This window comes from Gadus chalcogrammus, chromosome 23, assembly GCF_026213295.1.
Source record: "Gadus chalcogrammus isolate NIFS_2021 chromosome 23, NIFS_Gcha_1.0, whole genome shotgun sequence".
Taxonomy (NCBI): domain Eukaryota; kingdom Metazoa; phylum Chordata; class Actinopteri; order Gadiformes; family Gadidae; genus Gadus; species Gadus chalcogrammus.
The window spans coordinates 2,558,603-2,581,562 of record NC_079434.1 but is presented as its reverse complement, the minus strand read 5'-3'; the positions used below and the strand labels follow the sequence as shown (position 1 = coordinate 2,581,562).

The 22,960-nt window shown below is 44.9% G+C and overlaps 2 protein-coding genes across 2 annotated transcripts in view; one reads left to right on the top strand and one right to left on the bottom strand.

Annotated features, from left to right (window-relative positions):
• The window catches only part of pan3 (poly(A) specific ribonuclease subunit PAN3), a 26,016-nt gene extending 11,118 nt beyond the window's left edge, over window positions 1-14,898 (bottom strand). The window contains exons 1-15 of the mRNA XM_056584736.1: window positions 14,028-14,898; window positions 13,185-13,306; window positions 12,264-12,336; window positions 11,865-11,935; window positions 11,582-11,720; window positions 11,264-11,481; window positions 10,820-10,924; window positions 10,371-10,428; window positions 9,708-9,869; window positions 9,065-9,181; window positions 6,356-6,457; window positions 5,482-5,647; window positions 4,926-5,013; window positions 1,706-1,845; window positions 244-373 (exon numbers count right to left, since the gene is read on the bottom strand). Of these exons, the coding sequence (XP_056440711.1) occupies window positions 244-373; window positions 1,706-1,845; window positions 4,926-5,013; window positions 5,482-5,647; window positions 6,356-6,457; window positions 9,065-9,181; window positions 9,708-9,869; window positions 10,371-10,428; window positions 10,820-10,924; window positions 11,264-11,481; window positions 11,582-11,720; window positions 11,865-11,935; window positions 12,264-12,336; window positions 13,185-13,306; window positions 14,028-14,370 (2,034 nt within the window). The 5' untranslated portion in view covers window positions 14,371-14,898. The remainder of the gene's footprint in view (window positions 1-243; window positions 374-1,705; window positions 1,846-4,925; window positions 5,014-5,481; window positions 5,648-6,355; window positions 6,458-9,064; window positions 9,182-9,707; window positions 9,870-10,370; window positions 10,429-10,819; window positions 10,925-11,263; window positions 11,482-11,581; window positions 11,721-11,864; window positions 11,936-12,263; window positions 12,337-13,184; window positions 13,307-14,027) is intronic.
• The window catches only part of flt3 (fms related receptor tyrosine kinase 3), a 21,114-nt gene continuing 12,881 nt past the window's right edge, over window positions 14,728-22,960 (top strand). Inside the window, exons 1-14 of the mRNA XM_056584735.1 lie at window positions 14,728-14,942; window positions 15,192-15,363; window positions 16,371-16,444; window positions 17,082-17,218; window positions 17,443-17,564; window positions 17,727-17,853; window positions 17,986-18,101; window positions 18,780-18,931; window positions 19,251-19,365; window positions 19,557-19,731; window positions 19,968-20,068; window positions 20,311-20,422; window positions 20,900-21,075; window positions 21,192-21,301. Of these exons, the coding sequence (XP_056440710.1) occupies window positions 15,339-15,363; window positions 16,371-16,444; window positions 17,082-17,218; window positions 17,443-17,564; window positions 17,727-17,853; window positions 17,986-18,101; window positions 18,780-18,931; window positions 19,251-19,365; window positions 19,557-19,731; window positions 19,968-20,068; window positions 20,311-20,422; window positions 20,900-21,075; window positions 21,192-21,301 (1,542 nt within the window). The 5' untranslated portion in view covers window positions 14,728-14,942; window positions 15,192-15,338. The remainder of the gene's footprint in view (window positions 14,943-15,191; window positions 15,364-16,370; window positions 16,445-17,081; window positions 17,219-17,442; window positions 17,565-17,726; window positions 17,854-17,985; window positions 18,102-18,779; window positions 18,932-19,250; window positions 19,366-19,556; window positions 19,732-19,967; window positions 20,069-20,310; window positions 20,423-20,899; window positions 21,076-21,191; window positions 21,302-22,960) is intronic.

The following is a 22,960-nucleotide window of genomic DNA, read 5'->3' as shown; positions in this document are numbered from 1 at the left end:
AATTAGGTATTTTGTCATGTTTGATCGTCCCCTAGAAACAGAAATCCCATATTATAACTAATGGACGCACACCGCTCACATGAAGGGAAATGGGTCTGGGTAGTAAGAAGGACCAGAGGCGACCCCGGTGCCAGCCCATAATACTCTCACTGCTCCCGGCCTGTTAGTGTGTTCCAGCGTGTCGCTCTTCCTCCGCTATGCTAATGATGTCACTCTCGCAGGTGCCAGGGCTAATTTGCATACCTTAGCCAGGTCCTCCTCGATGACATCATTGCGCATTTGGGAGGCGTCCAGCTGTGTGTAGAACCTGGCACCTATCATGGGCATGATGTCATTCACGCTTCGCAGGCGAGACTGCTCCGTCAGCAGGTACCTGGAATCAAACACACAACCATGATAACAAGTCAGTTACCTGGAATCATACACACAACCATGTCCAAAGGTCAGTTACCTGCACACACACACAACTATGTCCACATGTCATGTGGTTTGCTGTCTCAGACAGACGGTGCTTTGCTGTCAGTTTCTCATGTGGCACACTCACACACACACACACACACACACACACACTATTCTCTAGCCAACCCCTCATCGTGCTACACCTGTAATAAAACTAACAGAATTTTACTCTCTCACACACACACACACACACACCTTACTTTTATCACTGACTATTACCTATCAATATTATCAGCAACCTTGTTTCAAGTGATTCAACCGTTTAAAAACACTAAATAGGCTCCAGCATCTTCACTTTAATAATCAGTGTTTATCATAGGAACAGACAGCTGCTGCTAACGTTAGTAGTCGTGAGTTTTAGAGTTTCGCTACAGTCTGCTGAGCGTCTAGAGCCAGAGAAGGAGAAAGCGGACCGCTGGGCTAACGATACGCTAAAAGCTAATCAGCCTTCACCTTAAAGTCTAAGGGCTCGAGGGGCTCCGTGGTTACGCAGTTGGATAGACCATTACGCAGTTGTAGAAGTATAACCACCGCTTAACGTGCTTCCCTGCAATAAAACCGGACTGAATTGAGTTTATTAGGTTTTTACTCTCTCCCTCACACACAGACTTCTACTATCACAGACTAATTCAATATCGATATTATCAGCAACCTTGTTTCGAGTGATTAACGGACTGCGAGCGAGCAGAGCTGCCGCTTATGTTTCGATAACGATAATGGGCTCACAGTAATGTTACTAGTAGTTGTGAGTTGTAGAGGACAGGGATGTTTATTACAATTTCGCGAGAGTCTGCTGCCTTAACTTACCTCGAAACCAAACCAGTCAAAACCTTTTCTCCTCTCCGCTGTGTGTGTGAGCACTGCGCATGCAGCTTTCACTGCTGATTGGCTGTTACCCGTCGTGCGTGTAACCAGAGCGTGTAACCAATTAAATGGTGCCGTGGGTGGGACAATGCTGGAGACAGCGTAGTGACAGCAGACAGAGAGGCGCGGCTGCATCAGAGCCAAAATAACCCCGTTTTAAATTGATCTCTTATCGGCCGTCGGATAAAAAAAATGATGCTGATATGCGTCAAAATGCCGAATATCGGCCCCGCCGATAATCGGCCCCGTCGATCCCTACTCTAGACGCTGCCCAGCGTGTGACTCCTTACAGGAGGTACTAGAGCTCTAGACGCTGCCCAGCGTGTGACTCCTTACAGGAGGTACTAGAGCTCTAGACGCTGCCCAGCGTGTGACTCCTTACAGGATGAGGTTCTTGAGGTCGGAGGAGTAGTTGATGGACACCAGCTCCATGGCCTTCTGCAGGTTCTCCCTCTGAATGCCCGCCAGAGAGTTGCACGCCAACGCCAGCACAACCTTGCCAAGGGAGATCAGGTCTGCTTGCTGTGCAAACACACATTTCATGCAGTTAGGACAACCATATAACGTACAATATGCTGATCATATAACCAGACATCAAACGATCCAACAGGAACAAATAACACTAGTAACAGGCCCTAAACCCAGTGTTTCCCATACATAGACCGATGTGGCGCAGCGCCACAGAATGAAAACCGAGCGCCAAATTGATTCAGCTTCTTTTTTTTTGGCGATTTTTTAACAAAAATATCGTTCCGTTCATTCATCTTTACATAGCACTCTTTCACCCTGTCATTCTCATTCACACGTGCACACAGAGACAAGCGGGCATACATGCCAATGGTGCGCGGGTACACTACCACTTATTGGACAAAGCTGCGTATCATACATGCACACGCACTGGCAGCGGATACGCCCGCTCCTCCTCTCAACGCGCCTACAAAGGCATGTAAGGGATGATGTAAAGAACGCCGGTCATTATTGGGAAAATAAGCCCCGACAAGGCAAACAGGACACTGACGCGCAGCGGAGGTGTCTTGCTTTCGGGGGCTTATTTTCGATAATGACCGGCGATGTTCTATACATTATCCTGCTTATTACACGGCTACTTGCCAAAACGAAATAATAACTTCACATGGTGCGTCTTTTTATAATTTATTTGTTACCAGCATTCCTAGTGTTGTTCAGAGAAATAGTCCGCCAAAGGCATTGATGTCGCTTAACAACCGAAGACGCTGGGGTTGAAAAGGTACCGGTACTTGCGGAGTGATACAAAAGCAGTCATTAGAGGCAAAAAAAAACGTTGTTTTCCCTGACAGCAGTCAATTATACTCATGATTATTCTTACTAAGCAACAGTGAATTATCAAATATAATTCACCGCCGGTGAATTAAGTTGTGAAGGGCCCATGCAAGTGAACGGAGCGTTGCGGTTATAGTTTAGATGTATTACGGTGTTAGACGCCCAGGCCGTTCTGCCTGCGATTTAAATTCGCTCTGCAGCAGAGGCTGGAGATCGCGAAGTCTCCCGCTGGGCCGGTCCACTTTGAAATGTAGAATTTTATACGGCCTGATTAAGTCATTATAAAAGCTACATAGCCTAATCAGAAGCGATAATAGGATATTTGACCGTCATATCCTAGAAATGACCGGAAAACGGACACCTATGCAGGTCACTTTGACCGGCACCATTTTTTTTCCTAACGGGAACGCTGGTTAGTGCTAACAAACTATTCAAATATTTATAATTTTTTCCTATATTGTTAGCCCAAGTTCAAGTCTGTTACCCCAGAATGGAAGGTAGTTTATTTTTCAACAGTATTATTTTGTTACAGAAAGAGAAATCTTTGGTTATTTATTTATTCATTTTGCTATACTTAATATTAATCTTTCTGTTAAAATCTGTTGAGTGTTCCAAATTCTTTGTAATTAAATGTAACATTAAGTTAGTTATACAAGTTGTTTAAATAAAATAATTTTTAAAATTTAAAAAAATAGTAGGATGCATCGAACCGTGGGTAAAAAATCGTGATACAAACCGAATCGTGAGTTGGTGTATCGTTACTGCCCTACAGAGCAGTCTTTTCATCAATGTAACAGAAGGTGCATAAATCATAGAATGCATGATAATCAAACTCCATTAAAGGGGTAGTTCGGAATTTTGGACACAGGGCCTGATTCCCAAGTGAGCATTGGTATTCTATATCACTGGAGACAGTTTTCAATACATTTCATTCAGTCCTTCTAGTTGCAGAGTTCGCTCGTGCTAGGCTAGCGCACGTCAACGGGCAATGCTAGCCTGCTATTAAAAACAGTGTTACCCACTCCACAGTACACCCGAGGTAAATCAATTATAACGACAGACTATAAATTTAAAGGTCTGTTTATAGAATAATGTTAGAAATAAAACCAACCTTGCATTGCATTGCATTTTGAGGGAATTGCTGGGTCTCAGCAGCAGTGTTATATTCCTGGTAGTAGGCTACGGCAGCGGCGGACTGATACCTAGGTTACCGGCTCTAGTTTTTTTACCTGCCGCTGTCATTGCTACAAACGCAGAGTACAGTGAACGAAGGAATTCTATTAGCGTATTCAATTAACGAGATATGGACACGTTTGGAGAAGTTAGCGATGCATCTGCTTTTGAAGACGATTATGAGGAATTTGTTTTCCAAAACGAACCGTACATGTACGAGCCGGTGTTTTGATGTCCAAGCCAGCAGCAACAAGCCACAGTTGAGTCCTTTCTGGAACTCGCACTGGAAATTGGTGGAAACTTTGTGTGGTGCCCATCTGTAGCGTTTACTTCTACAATTTCTAAAAGCACACTGAACCACCATGTTGCCTAGTCGTTAAATTGCGCTTCTGTCCCACGCTTCTCTGTTTACGTTCTTCTGTCGTGATTCGGTTACAAACCTAACCAGCGCATAGTAAAATTCCGCTTCTGCTGAGAAAGTAGTCCCTCGATGATTCATGCGATGCAAGGTTAGTTTTATTTCTAACATTATTCTATCAACACAGACATTTAAATCTATAGTCTGGCGTTATAATCGATTTACCTCGGGTGTACTGTGGAGTGGGTAAGACTGTTTTTAATAGCAGGCTAGCATTGCCCGTTGCCGTGCGCTAGCCTAGCACGAGCGAACTCTGCAACTAGAAGGAATGAATGAAATGTGTTGAAAACTGTCTCCAGTGATATCGAATACAAATGCTCACTTGGGAATCAGGCCCTATGTCCAAAATTCCGAACTACCCCTTTAAGTAGCAAGTAAGGATTAAAGCAAGAGCACCATTGTATCTTTTTTAATTACGGGATATCAGTCCTACTTGAGTCTGCTCGTACCCATTTCCAGAAATTATTACATAATAGTTACAATCGTCTACGGCGCTGTTGGTTTTTATCAACTTAACCTGTTGAAATGTAAATAGATTTCTGCTGCGCTTTGAACATATATTTATTATTTGACAGTTGTTAATGTTGGAACCGTAGCCAATTGACGTGGAACTGTTTTCCCGTTCTGGAAATGCAGCCTCGGAAACATGACGTATGATGATGAAATGTGGTTTGCTGCAATGCATTGACATTCTAGGAGGATTTGGAATTACCTGGTACTGTGGCATCAGGGCAAGGTGATTGGTCTGACTGTTATCGAAGGTTAAGACATCAAACACGCCGACACAGTTCACCCGCAACCTGCAAACAGAGGAGGAACTTTGCAAAAAGAAGCAATAAATTGCGACCAAAAGCATGAAAAAGGAAGCCAGGACAAAGATACCCTTCCCTTTTCTGCTTCTGTAATTAACGTTGTCTTAAAGTGCACTTGTGAGCAGTGTTATATCTGACAGCACAACTTCCCCTGGTCAGTGAAAATGGCTGCAAGCTTGTGTTCTATACATGTCCCATGAAATAAGCACACTGTCTGGGGGGTCTCGGAATGAAGTTTGAACGCGTGTGTGATACACAGCTCCTCTGAGTGCCCGAATATGTATGCATCTGACTGTCTATGCTTGTAGTCTGACTCACTGAGTGTGCACATCTAACATCTACCTGTCTGTGTGTGCTTGCAACATCTAACTATGCAAGCATGGCACACTGACTGCAAATCTGTGCATTGCCTTTGCCCATGTCAGTTTGCATGTCTGTGCGTGTCCGTGTTTGTACCTGGTCTTGCCGGTTATGAGGATCTTGCTGGGGTCCATGACGCGGCAGGCCAGGCCGGCGGTGTGGACGGTGCGCAGGGCGGAGCTCAGCTGGACGATGTAGGCCCAGATCAGGGACTCTGGGAGCAGGCCGGCGTGCTGCCGGGGAGGCGGCGGTTCGTGTTGACCTATAAAAAAGGCGTGCACATGCACAGGATTCAATGACAGAAGAACAGGCTTACCACCACCACCACCAACGTCACTGACACACTGGAACACCTTCAGATTTAAAACCACTGCAGGAGAGGGGAAGTGCCAACTGTGGTCTAACCGTATTTCTGTGCACAAGGGTGTGCCAGGTGGTATTTTTTGCCTTTATTATTTTGTAAATATTATGCTATTCATTAACTTTTTGAAAATGTCTTATCACATCCCTGTCTTGTTGTGCATCTATTGTGGAAAATAAAGTAGAGTCCCACGGTTATAGAGGGGGTGGGGTATTAATCACAGCAGTGGTCTAGATGTTTCATTACACTGTTAGCTCGGGAGCCTGACGGCTACAGGTGGTTTCGCATCCCCTGCAGGTAGCCCCCACCCCCCGCCCCCGGTCTTAGGGACGCTTTCAACCACAGTTTCCTCCCCCCCCTCATGGCCCCTACATACCAACCGTCATGAGGAGCTCCTCAGACAGCTCTCTCATGAACCATGGCCCTCCTTCAGTCCTCCACCACCAACACAGGGCCTTAAAAAATATTCTACTCTAATCTCTCACACACACGTACAACTCCCAAGACTTTAGGTGTTAAAGAGTTCTTCCCAAGTGGGTTTCCTGCATGCGTGTACGTGCCTGTGTGTGCGTGCGTTCGTGTCCGTGTGTGCGTGTGCGCAGCCCTTACCCCACTTCCTCTTGGTGAAGTAGGAGTCTGCGGTGGGGTCGTTGAAGTGCCGGCTGAACATGGTCTCAGCACCCGCGTGGAAGTCATAGGAAAAGACCAGCGCTGTAGGGGAGTCAGAGGTCATTTTAGGAGATCAGAACACAAAGCAAACCAAGCAATGTAAGCATTCCCAGAGGTATTCAGTCATCCACAAACAGCCTATCCCAGCGGCCGCCCTTCTCAAGCAAATTACGCGTTTTGTACAGTAAACATTATCCTATTTCATGCCATGCATCAAAAAAAGTTTGATCGAGGTTGGAATTGAACCAGCGTCCCAAGGTCCATGTGGCAGACACTGTACCTCTAGACAACACTACATGGACAAGTATAATTGCAGAATTAAATTGACGCCATGACCCTTATTTTTTGAGCTATCGACCCGCATTTCCTAGACACACGTTCAAGAGGGTCTACGGAACCCAAGTAGTTTCCAGTCCCTGACTACCCTTCAAGTGTAAATATGATCGATAGCTTTTTCACATAATCTGCCAGATTTGTTTTGACTCCTCATCCATCTTTCAACAAGGCATGTCCATAAATCATGTGTACGTATTTTTTTTACGTTATTTTCACTGTACAGCAGAATCGATCTTGTGTCGCAATGGCAAAAAATGTCCAGCAACAGCATGCAAACCAAGTTTCAGATTTATTTTTATCCATGTTGCGGCCATGGAACGTTTAACCAAGACCGTCCGTTATAGCACCCTCTACGGTAATTTCGGCAATCGTTGGTTTGATTTATGAGTTACGGCTCCCCCTGTCCCAGACGACTTAAGGGAGAGGTCCTTGATGTGCCCAACAGGTTCTAGTTCCACTGGGTTCTCTGAAGCGGACACGTGATTGATTGAACAATGGCAGGTCATTTACATATTCATATTTGTGCATAAAATCTGCCATAACTCGGCTATTTTAAATACGATATTATTACAGGGCACTTTTTCCAGATTTTTTTAGAGGTTTATCCAAAACTTTGAAGGTACAGGAAACCTATATATCACAACAGACCTTATGAGTCCTTAAAGCAAAAAGATTCAGCATGTCAAATCAGGCCCAGACACCAAGTTTCTGATTTTTTTATAAATCAGGCTCGTGATCAAACCGTCGTATAGGTTTGATCACGAGTAATAGCTCCCACTATGGTCATAGCGGGACAAGACCTTTTGAGACCTCATTACCTCTTACCCCAACCCTTTTTATTATCCAACCCGTAACTTAAGGTCCTCCAGTAAATGTCTCCTCACGACCCCCAGAATTAACACCAAGGCAGCACATGGTGACTTTAGTTACCGTGCTCCAATCCTCTAGAATAGCCTACCTTTGGATTTAAGGTCATCGCAATTAATGCTCTCTTTTAAAAAGGATCTTAAACATATTTATTTTCTTTAGCTTTTAATTTATGACTACAGGTCTTTGCCTTTAAACACTCCATTTTATTATTATTTCTCAGTTTGTTTTGTTTAGATTATAGATTTAATGACATCTCTCCACTCAAAGCACATTGTGTCTATGTATGCCATATGAAATGTGCTATATAAATAAACCTGACTTGACTTACTTCCCGTCGACATATGCCTATTCAGTTTGACAACTCCCAGATGTTCAGGTTTTGAGCGGTTTCCCCAATCACCTTCAATATTGAATAATAATATTGCAAATATTACCGGTACTAATAAAAAGTCTGCAATGTTTGGTCTCTCAAAGTAGACGTGCACTGCAATGAGATATGCCAGACTTTTTGGTCATGGTTTGGTGTAAATTCCTCAAATTTTTTTAGTCGATAATTACCAAAAAACTGTGGAAGAAAAATAAGACACATGATGGGAATAGAATGCCATGCTTTGCAACACACTCATTGAAGCAAAATTGACCTCAAAAGTAAAATTTACAAATATAAAAACTATTTGTGCAATCGTGTTTACAGTTTCTAGCCAACAAGGGAAAGGAAATTAAGCCGCCTTCCTCAGCGATTAAGAGTGCTGCCCTCACTGTTGGCTTTTGAGTGACAGCCCAGTGTCCACAACGTTGTTCAGTGTAGCAGGCAGGCATGAGTTTGGGTTGTGGTGGTCATGTCACCCCAGCACCACCCACAACATATATTAGGCCTAGGTTCACTTCCTCGTCTGGTGGGAGTCCAGTACAGTGAGCTAGTCGGGAGGTGGAAGCCTAGGGCCACTCTTGCATGCTGCACTGAATCACTTCGTGGGAACTGAGCTGTTCCTCCAAAGCTCCAAAGGCAGTTGAGAGACAGCCATTAAAAAACCTGCCTGCAAACAGTCGGACAGCGCAAATGAGCGAGCTGGCGGCTATACGCAGAGTGAGGGCGGAAGTCAATGGGAAACAGAAAGAAGAGAGTGAACACAAGGACACACTATGCTAACTAAAAGTTGCCTCTTCTAAATCAATTATTTTTTAGATATTTAAGAGGTTTTGTTTGATTATTTTGACACTAATCGGACTCAATAACTAATTAATGATCCAGGGGTGAAGAATGCTTCATTCTCCATGGAGTCCTCTCAGGCAACGCTAGAACTGCGTCAAAGCACTCGCTATGGACACATCGACGCATACCCCACTGTAAAGTATAAAGTGGTGCAAAATAAAACTAAATCAGATAAACAAACGAAAAAATAAGTGTGTGCACGCACAAACAACCCCCACGCACAAACTCACAGTGGTCTCCAAAGGCCTTGGTGGTGAAGACCTCCCTCAGTGTGACGGCGTTGGAGTGCTGGATCTTTTTCCACATGTCAACCAGCATCATGCACTTTGTGTTCACCAGACGGAAACCTACAACACACACATGACCCAACGTCAGCCTCCCCTCTCGAACGTAGACGTGGCTACTGTGGAGTTCCCACGTATTCCTGTGGAGTCTGACCTCTAAGCATTTGAAGCAGTGGTTTGTGTTTCGGCCAGGCCAGGTTTTGAAGGGGTGAGAATACTGTAAGACGCTGAGAGTAGAAGGCCACGGTGTGTGGCGCATCTCATATGCAACATAGCTCACTAGGATAATGATGCACAACGGTACTAGCTTACTTTCTTCTTTTTTTTTGGATCACTTAAGTTGGTCGTAACAATGGGAGAACACCCCCCGCGTCCTTAGAACGCTCAGCCCTAAACGCAGTTCATCAAGAAGAAACTTTGGGAAGGGACGCAAGAGCCCCCCCAGCCCACACACCTTCTAGAATGGCAAGGAATGAGAAACAGATCCAAGTGTCATTGTTTCAGTCCACTTTGACCCTGTTCAAGTGGGATAACCCCAACAGAAGCGCTTCCTGTCCTGCCCCGGCCACATGGTTTCTCCGTCTCTCACCGTGTATCCGCCTCAGGCAGTAAGGCAGGTCGTCCTTGCTGTTGACGGCCTTGTAACACGACGTGATGTAGCTGAAGTTGCTGGTCTTCTGCATGCGGTTGGGCGGGGGCACGGGCTCCAGGGGAAACAGGCTGTGGTAGCTGTCCACCTCAGAGGGAACACCTGCCAGACGCACAGGCATGACCACACACACACACAAAAAGAGTCATATTTTTGGGAAATCTGTTCAGATCATGAATAAATCACAAGCACTGCCCAATAAAATGTAATTTAAAAGGTATCTGATCCTGGCGCTGACGCCAAATGAAATGATTTCTTCCTGTCTGCACCCACCAGGTACAGGTGTACCTGTACTTACCAGCTTGCACATGACGCGTCAGACTGGACCCGAGTCTTCAACAAGGGTAGCACACCTCTAGCTAAAGCCAGCAAGCTAGCCATGTGTTTTTATAGGCAGGGCCTCGGGGAGTGGTGGATGTTTCGGTTGGATTCTTTCAAAATATATCTTACTCTGGTTCCGCTGCCTATCCTAGCTTTAATGTTAAGAAATATTTCCACTGCCCTCTTTTCTAATTTGTATCATAGTTTTTAATAAAGCTTGCATGGATTACAGAAACTTTACACCATCGGTAACCAAACCATCACAGAATAGTAGGGTCTTACCTGGGTTCTCTGATTGGTCAATCTGGGCCATGGTAATGAGATGCCTGTTTATCAGCTCCTGCAGGATAAACATCAGGACAATACCAGATATTTTTTGTATGTATGCAAGTCAACAGGTCGCTTGTGACCATCTAAACAATCAACACCAAACTTATTCCTAACTTAAGTGAAAACAGTAACATTTTCAAAACACCACAACTTTCCACCGCTCACATCCCGCATTTGACCAGGAAGGGAATGTGCCCCAACTACTGGAAAACGTGTACCACGCAGAGCGTCAGCCAGCTCGTCAGGAGCAGTGAGGGTAAGGCGTCTTGCTCAGGGATACCTCAACACTCTAGGTAGGAGGAGCCGGGGATCGAACTAGCAAGCTTTCGGGTACCAGGAAAACCCGCTCTACCTCCTGATCTACTGCGCCCAAGCTATCTGTGGAGAGGGTTGGGGTATACCTGTCTGAGCTCATCCGCCATGAAGAAGGAGGGCGCGTTGGCCTTGGGCTGCATGTAGGCTACGTGAGGCGCAGTGGGGGGGTAGATGTGGTAACTAGGAAACACCTGCAGTAGAACAGACAGAGTTCAATCAAGTTTCACACTCCTTCCTGACCACGTTAAAATGGTGGCAGCAATGAAACGCTATGACGTGATGGTGTCACCAAAATATTGACACAAAGGGTACACATAATTAAGTCTTTTAAATGCATTACTGGAATTTAACTACTGGCAACAATAGAACGGATGATTTGAAAAAAAGATGACCAACATTGTTATTCAGGTCAATCTTAATTCTAACATAACGATAAAATATCGCTCTAAATATCTACTAAAGTCGGTTTACAACTATGACATAAACACTTAAGTGTCAGGTACAAAGTTTGCCATTCTGGCAGGACATACCATCCCACTGATGGGGGCGGGGGTGTTGTCCGTGTAGAAGTAGGTGGTGCCTCCCACCGTCTCCTTCTGGATGATGTGAGGGCCCTGGTCGGCTGCGGCCGTGGGCCCCATGTAGTTGGCAGGATTGGGGGTGTGGCTCCGCCTGCGGGGGGCGGGCGAGGTATGGGGCGTGATCTTCGGGGAATGGAGGGGGGAGGAGCCGGCTGAGAGAGACATCCCTAACGTGGACAAACAATTAGTGTCACCCTGGTGCGGTGTTGGACAGAACAATGTAAATCGCTACGTGTGCAGTTCAGCCTTTATGCACCGGAGCCTCACCTGGAGCCAGGGCCGCCGTGGTGGAGCCGCCCAGCCCAGGGTGGGGGAAAAGCGGGGAGGGGAAGGCGGGGGCGCTGGCCATGGCGGCCATACGGGGCGCTCCCTTAGGAATGAACTCACTCGCTGTAGGGTTTGGAGCCTGGCAACACAGTGACAACCACGACTATTACACTAGTGGAATCGAATGAGTGAGACACGGATCATCATGACATACTATAGTTTAACACCAATCATCTCAAAGCCAAGTAGATGTTTTCCTAGTAGTTGCTTGTTTCAGTCGTACCTTCCTCCGTTGTGATATGCTAAGAGCACCGAAATCACTGAAGAGGGAGGATGCAGGGGAAGACACCGGATCTGCAGCAAACAGAAAAGACCCATCACGATGCGGGAGAACCTATGCTATGCTGCTGCCCCTCAGCTCTTCATCTGGTGATCTAGGGACCAGAGATGAGCTGCTACCCCTCAGCTCTTCATCTGGTGATCTAGGGACCAGAGATGAGCTGCTACCCCTCAGCTTTTCATCTGGTGATCGAGGGACCAGAGATGAGCTGCTACCCCTCAGCTCTTCATCTGGTGATCGAGGGACCAGAGATGAGCTGCTACCCCTCAGCTCTTCATCTGGTGATCGAGGGACCAGAGATGAGCTGCTACCCCTCAGCTTTTCCCATGGGTGGAGTGGTACCTTGAGCACTGTGGCTGAAGTTCTTGGCACCATCGTTGAGGAGACTGGGGGAGCTGCTGCTGCTGGTCATTCTCTGAAACCGGAAGCAGCCAGACATGTTGAGAACCTGCCCTGTATCCGTATTAAACGTAGATGTCTTGATACACATAAACTAAACTGTGTGTGTGCAGTATGTACCTGTACCCCATCAAGCATGTTGAACGTCTATCTACCTTTTCTTGGATCTGAACTGGCCTAAATTGACAACCCTCACTTATCACAAGGTACCATTCTACTGCGCTACATACATCATCCATTGTACATAAAGAGCTTATATTTCGATTATAATACGAGACTAACGATTTTTATATTATTCAAATATATATATATATATATATATATATATATATATATATATATATATATATATATATATATATATATATATATAAAATGTATAATACTTTATACTGTGAAATTTGACTAGTTGATCTTACTCTCCTGCATTGTTGAGGAGAGCAGGCTACTGCCTGCTTTCTGTTAAAAATGAAGACCATCAAGATTTTTTTTTTAATATAATACTGGATTCTATACGTAAGGATACCTAAACTAAATCACATTATATACATTATTAACAAAACAATTTGCCAAAAATATGGGCAGTACATCTCCAGTGAGTATAACCAGTACCAGCAAAGACGCTGTATTCAATCCACTGTCCGAAGCCTACCTGTAGGCCAGAGCAAGATGCCTTAGCCCTACCAGGTGCTTAATGACTGCATCTGAATTCACTGTGGATAAAAGTGTCTGCTCAATAGTAATATCAGCCCATCATGGCAGTTGACAGTGCTATGTGACTGAGGCTGCAGCTGGATGCTACAACAGGCTTTAAATCATAACATGAACACAGTAATAAATACATTGATACTCTTTAACATATACCTGCATCATCGAGTACTTTGATTCTGCCGGGCTTCCAAACCCATTGACGCCAATAAAGCTGCTGCTGAAGTAAGAGTTGGTAAGATTGGCATCAGTCAGGGTTCCGCCCTCCATCCCTGGGACTGGAGATAAGAAAAGTATAACTTTAATATAGTAGTATATGTGGGCGTATACTATTGTTCTTACTCTATTCACATTAATGAGACAACAATAAAAAATATGTACTGCTATTGAGAATAATCTAAAGTTGCATCGCATTGGAGTGTAAGGGAAGCCTTCCATAGGTTTGAACTAGCAACGTGCTTGCTTGTTTACTTGAGGAAACCTTGTCCACACAGGACAAAAACAATGGTCCCTGCATGGCGATCTGAGCTACACACTAGTTATCATCTCATTTAGGGAAGGAGTTCATCTTGCATCCCTATGGTAACTGCATTTAACTGTAACCGGTGTCAACAGAGACACGTTTGATTAAACGACAAGGGCAATCAATAATATCTGGACAAAACAACTAGTTAGCGTGGAAGCTAGCTCACAGCTGTCATACAAACGGGCCTCCTGCATGATGCTTAGTGAAATACGTTCATTTCCCCAATGCTCATTTGGGAAATTCTACCAAAACCGGGCTGTTTAAGTCCCAAATTAGAAAAAGACCACTGGCCACTGAGCATGTGTTGGCTACTTCGAACAAGCAGGAGGAGTGAAGGGAGACCCACGTTTCTGTGCAGGTCAAGGGCCCAAATGAATCCCCGGACTCTATTTTAACAAAGCCAGATGAGGCCGACAAGTTCGGTCACAATGCTATAGTGATCTGGTCTTTTAGACTTATCCAACCATACTCACTGGTCAATAACTGTCCGTCCAGAGGCGTGCCTGCAGGCCCCATGGGTTCGCTCTTTTTTGAGACATTGGTTCCAGCGCCACCTGGGCAGGCCGCCGCTGGACCAGCGAGGGAAAACCCCGCCGCCGTCACGGCTCCACCACCGGCCATAGATAACGGGACGGGGCTCCCGCCGCCACCGTGCAGTGACATGCTTGCCATGGATGTCTCTTCGTGTAAAAATTGACACTCGTCCCCATAAAAGCACGTCTTGTCTTTAGCGTAATATCGGCAGAACTTCACCTTGACGTTGGGCAGTGCGACACCTCCGAGCGGAGCAGCTGAAGCGGGGAGTCCACTGTTCATGGCACCGCCGCTGCAGCCACCGCCGCGGTCGGAACAGACTCGAACATAGAGACGCGGGTAGCTAGCGAGCTAGCTAGCCTGCGAATACGAATCCCCACGAAATATAAGCTTTTAAATGTCCTCGGGGGTTTGATAATGTTCGCAACACTTAAAGTACTCGCACCATTTGACTAATACTAGGTCGTTTGAGACAAACGCGTGTCCCTTGGTGAGTCCTGGTCGTCGTCGCGGTCCGTGTAGCTCGTCGCCGTGCCGCTAGCCTGTTGTGGAGGCGCGCTAACGCTGTTGTTTTCTTCTCCGCACACTGGGAACACGCTAGCCTCGCGTTGCATTGTGGGCCGTCGGAGGGCAGCGAGCTGCGGGCGGCTGGCTCTCACGTCGGGATCTCCCATCTTCAGACATGGGAGTGGGACCAAGGACAGCAGTCTTCAAACATGGGACCACCGATCTTCAGACATGGTCCCACTGTGACAGGGCCATGTCCCGCATGGTGGACGGACTGCGGTGCATAGGTTGTAGGCCTACTAGGGTGCATGTGGTGCTCTGCTGTCCCATCCCAGAGATGGTTGCTGGTGAGATACCATCATCTTCAGTAAATAGGTTTAGAAGTTACAACTTAAAGGTCGGGTCTTTCGAAAAGGAAAAACAAATGGGTGCATTATTGATAAAGCAGGAGATGTCAACTGCCTGGTGTATGCCTGACATACAATGGTGTATGGGTTGATACCCATTCTCTATTCATCAGCATTATTCACATATTGATAAACATTATACTTTTGAGTCTTTGATTTTTCATCCAGTTCCCCTTTCATATTTGTCAGGTGTTTCAGAGAGACTAGGAGCCAACCCTCGCAGGGATGCTGACAGCGTCATCATCATGCAAAACCACTTCTGCTGTTTAAAAAGCCTTCAGTGGCGACGACAGCTCAGAAGTCAGCAAGTCACTGGTCTCTTACAGTGAATGGGTCATGGGATACTGGGAACTGGTCGTGGGTAAGTCAGGGCATTTGTAGTTTTTCTTATCGGGATGAATATAAAAACATTAATATTCTTCACCGCAGGTAATATAACTTGATATAGGTTATCACAAAGTTTGTAATACGATCATGTTTATTTATCATACAAAAATTTAATATTTATTCGGTATTTCAGTTATTTATTTTCTTGGTAAGCGAAATTTCATACACCATTATATTGTATCGTTTTATATCGATTTTAACCGTATTTTAACCCATTCATTAGAACGTTATAAAATGGCATCAAGAAGTCTAATCATTGTTTTTGAGAATTAGCATATGGGAGATTATTACAATTAAGTATCAGCCAAATCAGCAAAAGTGGATACAATGTTACTTTTTGGAATATTACACCTTTAGCGGTTTTCCATTGATTGACACATTTTTGCTCAGCTTTTAAAACCCAGGATGAGTTCATTCGGGTTGATTGGCAAACGAATTATCTAGGCTATTAACGATAGAAAAGGGAAGTAACCCTTTTTAAGAAAACCGTCATTGTTAATTGTTATTGTTTTTACTGCAAAGCAAACGCGAATATTGGTTTCATCACCCTTAAACAATCGTGTCATGTTCTGAATCGCAAAAGGAAATGAGAGCTTGGGTCTGGAAAAAAAGAGCAGAGAGAGAGAGATAGTCAAGACCTCTCATTTTTAAAGGTTTTTTTTTTTAAAACCTCAGACTAATATAAGAATATGACTAATGCACGGGCCTATTATGAAAACAAAAGTCCTATTAACGATAAAGTCATCATTGTACTGCAACATAATAGGTGCCTTATAGGTTGCATTATGCATTTGTTCATTTTCATTACATTTAAACATTTTTTTTTTTATGAACTATTAAATATAGAAACAACGTCTGTGTGTGGGGGGCGGGGGTTTGGTGTGTCTGATACTGTGCTGCACAAATACATTTGACTTTGACTGTTGACTTTGTATCGTGTGTGCTTCTATAACCCATGGTTGATCGAAACAAAACATCTAGTCCTGCTACTGTTGGATGTTAGAGTTCAGGGCCAGAATGCAGAAGAAGTACTTCAACTGTGCCAAAGCAAGGAGGTGAGAACTTTTTTCCTACCATTTTATTCATTAAGTTAATCTCATCAGAGGACTTGGAGAAAGTTAAGCTTGCAGTGGTTCCACCCAAAGCTTAGAGGTCACCAAAACCATTCAGGCCAAGCTTCATGTCATCATTTATCAAAGGTAATCAAGTAAACCCTTGATAGAAATCAAGAAAAATAAATAAAATTGAATGCTGACCAAGCTAAAGAGATTCACTATGTTGTTGTTGCCACCATACTGCGGTGTCGGCCGTTGACACTTGGTTGTATACTTTCATGCATTTTCCGACACTGCATGGAAACCTCCATTTATTTAAATTGCTGTACCTCTGTGGGAGGGTGTGTGGACAAAGGCTGCTTTAAGCAGCCTCACCTGGTCGAGAATGATTGGACTCTGGGGCTGGGTGGGGCTGCACACCTGTGCCAGATAGATCAATGAGCACAGGTAGCCATCACCACACACAGGGAGAGTTTTCCAACATGGAGCATCAGGCCATGTATCATTATATGCAAAACCAATAAACCGGATTTTCCACATCACCTAGGTGGAATGGGCAGCCACCTAGGTGGCGTGTTCCAAGGACCTTGTTACAGCCTGGTTGTCACTTACTCACCAACGTTTCCTGTATGTTTAGGTCCCGTTCCCCCTGGATGGAAGTGCCTCAGATCCCGTTGTTGTAGAAGGATGTATTGGCACAAGGCTATCCTTAGTAGGCCTTCCAGCAGACTCCGTCTGCTCCCTTGACAATGGAGTGGTCGAAGTAGTGACTCTGTGAGCAGTTTGTGTGTGTTTGTCTGTTTTATAAATGGGCAAAATAGTGTAGTGGCTTGGGGGTTTGATCCCCAAACGCCTGGATCCCATCAGTAGGCTTCGGTCTGCAAGGTGGCTGAAAGACTATAGTTGTCTTTGTCTTTGATCGTAATTCAATGCAAGTGGCCTTGGATAGAAATGCAGCTAAATGTTTATAATAGTTAATAGTAAATGTGACTCCCCAGGGACAGGAGTCCTCCCAAGGTGCTGCTCCACCTGACGGGCAATACCACTGGGATCTATACAGTGAAGTGCACATGGGGCAACGGGTCCCACGCCGCGCTGACCCTCAATCTTACCATCCTGAGTGAGTCATCCTGTCGCTTTGTCTGTGCTGAGCCTTAGGAGTTTGATTCAGGGACAATAGGTTCTGGAATGATCCCAGGCTGAATAAGCCCTTGTACTATAGTAATTTTTTGATTCATCAAATGACAATGGTTATATATACTAATTATTTGGATGTTTCTAGAACGTCCCTCGCCGCCCAGCTTTGATTTCATTAAAAAAGGTGATCATCGTTCGCCTGAGATCAAGTGTGTCTCGGATAGCAACCCCAAAGCGACCGTCATGTGGTACACCAGCCTCCAAGCATCCGGGTGAGATAACTAAGGCCGGTTCGAAGGTTATCACATACAACACATTCAAATATGGACTAATTTTCCATTTCATCCAAAAAAAGGTAATAAGATGATTATTTCGACAATAATGCATGTTCTTCTCTTCAACAGGAAAGAATACTCGGAGAATCCGATCAAAACTTCAGAAGACGCATTTGTCAATAAGAAGTTAATGTGCTGTGCTGCCAACGCCATAGGGACAGAATGCACTCAGCTATACGACTATGGTAACGCAAACACGCTGTCATGTCAAAGGTTTTGTACTGATCTCCAAAATACAGGAACTTATACAGATAATACACACACACACACACACACACACACACACACACACACACACACACACACACACACACACACACACACCCCAAGTTCTAGGAAAGGCTAAAAATATTCAAGTTGCAATAATGTTCTGAGAACGTTTTCTGTTATCTTATCAATCAGCCACTTCACACGTATCATACTTCCTCCAATCTCCAGTCACACACGCACATGTATTCCTTTTATGTATGTTGCTGATGGGTTTTGGGTGGTGCCTGACCGGACAATGGGTTAAAGAAGAGAGGGTCTGACATCTAGCATCGGGCCACAGGTGGGTGTCAAACCTGGGTCGCTACCATGCGTTGTTGCCACGGTTACCGTACTAGCAGCTGGAGCCAAGAGCCAAATGTCTTATCTGTGTCTTTGCGTTTTATGATTTGTTTAACACATGGATAGAAAAAATAATTCAGTGTCAAACAAATAATAATTAACACCTTGACGGACAATGAGTACAAAGACGCACAGAGAGCCAGAACATCAAGTTATTGTTCTACCAAGTGGATGTGTTGGATGATATTCAAACTGGACGACCCTGGTCCATCTAAAGACCACTCTCACTGTCGCCACACATGTGCGTTTTCAAGACATGGACTCCGAAAGCCCGGTAGGTGTGGAGCAGCAGGAGGTGAAGGAGGTGGTGCTCAGCCCAGGCCAGTCCCTGCTGCTGCGCTGCACGTCCAAGTACATCGCCCCGCAGTGGTTGAGCAAGGGCAGAGGACCGGAGATCACCACCAAGGTGAAGCCATCGACCTCAGAGAAGGACACAGAGGAAAAGGGGTTTGCAGTGTGTTTGCATAGGGCCAGATAGTGATGTCCAGGGGGTTTGAATCCAAGCTGTCCTCAGTTAGTATTGGGTTGTGTCCATAACCCTCGTGTATGCATCCTTGAGAGAGATGTCTTAAACACTACCTTCTCCTGATTCTGAATACACTGTGTTGCTTTAGATACATTTTCTAAATGATACAAGTAATAGCACTCACTGTATCCTTCTTGTTTTGCAGTAAATTGCCATATTTTTGCTTTGATTTAATGCAATCTTTTCCTGGTGCTTGAAGTTGGATAAACATGGGGGATTTCAGATGGCCTACCTATACTTCAGGTCATTGACGCTGGAACAAACCGGCACATACACTTGTGGCCCAAAAAAAACCATCTCCGTCCAAGTCCTGGGTTTGTAAAACTAACTTCCTTCACACTCTCCCGGGAGACAGGTTTATGTTACTCTTTAGAACATGTTCAGACAACTTCATTCTCATTTCTCTGATATTCAGCTTCACACATTAAATTGCTTAAGAGTAGGACACTGAACCCCTTGAATTCCAGAACTTAGGTTACATTTTTTTCTACCACCCCTGCTTTAGCCGAAAGACTTCCATCAGTCAGTCTGGCTCCAACCAATAAGACCATTTCGGCCAAAGAGGCCATGAACTTCTGCTTGCAAGCCACCATCTCCTCCCACCCTTTGCCTGACTACTGTGCGTGGGAAAGCCCGGACGGGAGATGGAGGGACTGTGGAGGTCCCTCCTGGAGGAACAGGTAGCGAGTGCATTAAGCTGTTAACCGTCATAGACTTCTACCGTAGAGCAGTTAGTGCCCTGTGCTGTCCGACCGGCGAGCGCTGTGGAGCCACTGGAGATGATAAGAACCACTCTTAGCCCATAGGAGGGCAGTGGTCATAACATCAGTCCTTCAGTAGTATGTACTTGGGTGGTTTGTGTTTAGTTTGATCTTCCGATGAAATGACTAATCAAGCACTAAGCATTATCCCACAGGACCAGGCAGCTGTGCGACCACATGAGATCTGGGGAATATAAGTTACACCTGGAGGTGGACCGTCGGAGATACCCCCACAAGATGAAATTGTGTGTGGCAGGTATAAGAAAACAGAAAGAATACGTGGACAATAGTTTCTATCTTAGTTTGGATGGCTGTGTGCACATGTTGTTTGTCTGCTTAACTCATGGAGTTGATGTCACAAACATCAGCCTGAGATTCAACAGTTGGCAGCCAGAGAGAATCAAATGTGCTTTTGAGGGAACGGTCAACTCTTTACCATAATGTTTTACCGTTATTGATTCATGCAGATCTAACTATGATTTCCTGATCCTAACTCAGATAAACCTCAGTTCAACTGCCAGAGGCTTCCTAACATTTTGTGGTGTGAGACAGTGAGTCCTGTACCTACAAATGTCTCTTGGAGGTCATGCCAGGAGCCCAACGATTCCAAGTGCGTCTCCTTTTGACTATTTCCTTATCGATTATTTTGATCCCAAAATGTCTTCCAGAGAAACTTTAGGTACAAGTCCTTGAGCAGCAGGAAGACGTTTTCTAGGATACCCACGAGTAGTGGGGTCATGGTATCACAGTCCTTTACATATGATACAGTAGATATTGTTGTGTGTATGTGTGTGCATCTGTGTGTGTGCACGTCTGTGTGTGTTCACGTCTGTATGTGTATGTGCATCTGTTTGTATGTGCTTCTGTGTCTGTGTGTGTCTGCATGTTTCTGTGTGTGTGCACGTCTGTTTGTGTGCACGTCTGTGTGTGTGCACGTCTGTGTGTGTGCACGTTTGTGTGTGTGTGTGTGTGTGTGTGTGTGTGTGTGTGTGTGTGTGTGTGTGTGTGTGTGTGTGTGTGTGTGTGTGTGTGTGTGTGTGTGTGTGTGTGTGTGTGTGTGTGTGTGTGTGTGTGTGTGTGTGTGCAGCTGTACGATTTTCCAACAGGAGAAGGTGGAGGAGGTGCTGTTCTGTGAGACCAGGATCAACCGCTCCCTGATGATCGATAAGGTGCCTCCCAATCACTTTGCTCAATTCTGCCTCACCAATGCATTTGGATCCTGGTGCAGTGATGCAAAGTACAGAACTCTGCCGAGTCCAGCAGGTAGGGACTGTCTCAGATATCCCTCCAAACAAATGTTAATTTTCCAATGACAAAATATCCCAAATAGCAGATCGTACAGAACGTCAGAACTGATGTGCATATCTTCCTTGGTCTAGAGGAGCTCATCGGTCGCGAGAACCCAGGGTCTGAGCTCAAAATAGGCATTCTGGTCCTGTTGGTCGCCTTGATATTGATTGGCATGCTGTTCCTTTACAATATCAGAAAAGTACGACGCACACACACACACACACACACACACACACACACACTTGAAACACACACACAATGTTAGATCCGTCGACTGTACCACCTCACGGGAGGTGGAGAGATTCGCCCAGACCCTAACTATCGCATTAACAAGACACCTACCCCACTTGCTTCGGCGCCCCACCCCTGAGCATAACCCTGGTCAGTGCCATGGCTGCCGATCACGTCTGTGTGATAGCTCACCCCTGGGATCCGTGCACTTGGAGGTTTGCTAGGATTGTTTAAGAGTTTGGAGATGACTAACTCTAGGGATATGTTTCTTTGAACTTGACTAAGTAACCTCTAAGATCCATAATGCTTATACTGATTCCGCTGACTGTTCACAAAGCGCTATTCTATTCTTTATTTAAAGGAATTCCCTGATTAATGGAAAAAGGGTGGGTTGATTACAGTTTTATTTGCAGGCTAATATTTGGATAATTGCAATAAGCGGAAAAAAACATAAAAAAAGATTATTTTGGTATCAGATTCTACCTCTTTCATATGGGATAGTGGTTCTAATGAACAGGGGAAAGAGAGAGAAAACTCAATCTTTTTTCACGGCTGAAAGTGTCTACTCATTTGGTCCCACAGCTGGTGGCCTTCATATCTCCGTAGGGCTACGGGATGAGTCCTCCCTTCATGAACCGGCAGATAAAGCTTGCTTCAAGCGGGCTGCGGAATTTGTATTTGGAGAGTTATTTTCTTCAGATTTTCTGGGTCCTCGTCTTTTTCTCATTCCTCTTTTTTCTGGGTCTATGTCTTCATCTTGGTCCTTTTCCTGGTCCATGGGTATTTTTCTTTGTGGTCCATTTTTGGGTCTTTATCCATTTAGTCTGTTTCCTGGGTCTTTATCCATGAAGTCGTTCTCTGGGTCTTTATCCATGACGTCCGTTCTCTGGGTTTATGAGAATGAGCCTCTTGACTAACTCCCACTTCAGGATGTAACGGTTAGGACGCAGTGATGTTTATGAGTAGGCCTTAAGAATTCAGCCAGCAACGTAGGTTTACGTGGAAAAATAGTGAATATTAATTTACTGTGCTTAAGAAGTGAAACGGCAAAGCCAAACAAAAATACTTTGATGAACAAAACAAAATCAACCAGAGGGTTGTTCACAAGCAAAGTTCCAAAGGGAGAATCACAATACGTGTAGCAGCCTCACGGCAAGCGTTCCCCCAGCAGTCTCCCTCTCCCTCCCCCATTCCCGGGAAGGCAGAAAACACCGGGCTTAAATAAAGCCACCAAATTAAATCAATTGGTGGATACCAATTGCCATAGGGTTTCACAGACCAATGTACAATACTACATTCTCATTTATCATTGAAATAATCTTCGTAGATACATTTCATTATTCATCTCATAACATTTCATATGCTGATTATGAACTTCACTATTACAATGTAAAATACCAGAATAATTAACATACCGCAAATAACGTTCCCCCCCTCCATTACAAACAGTCATCTTCCCGCATCCCAATCAGGCAATGAAGTGGTACATTTTCCGGCACTCGTGTTGGCCGGGGTTCGAAATGTTTGAGGACCCAGGACGTGAGTGAGGGCTGTCAGTGTTTGTTTGTGTCGTTCAAAATGTATGGATTAACAGCAGAGAATGGGTTATGCAGCAGATCGTCTGCTA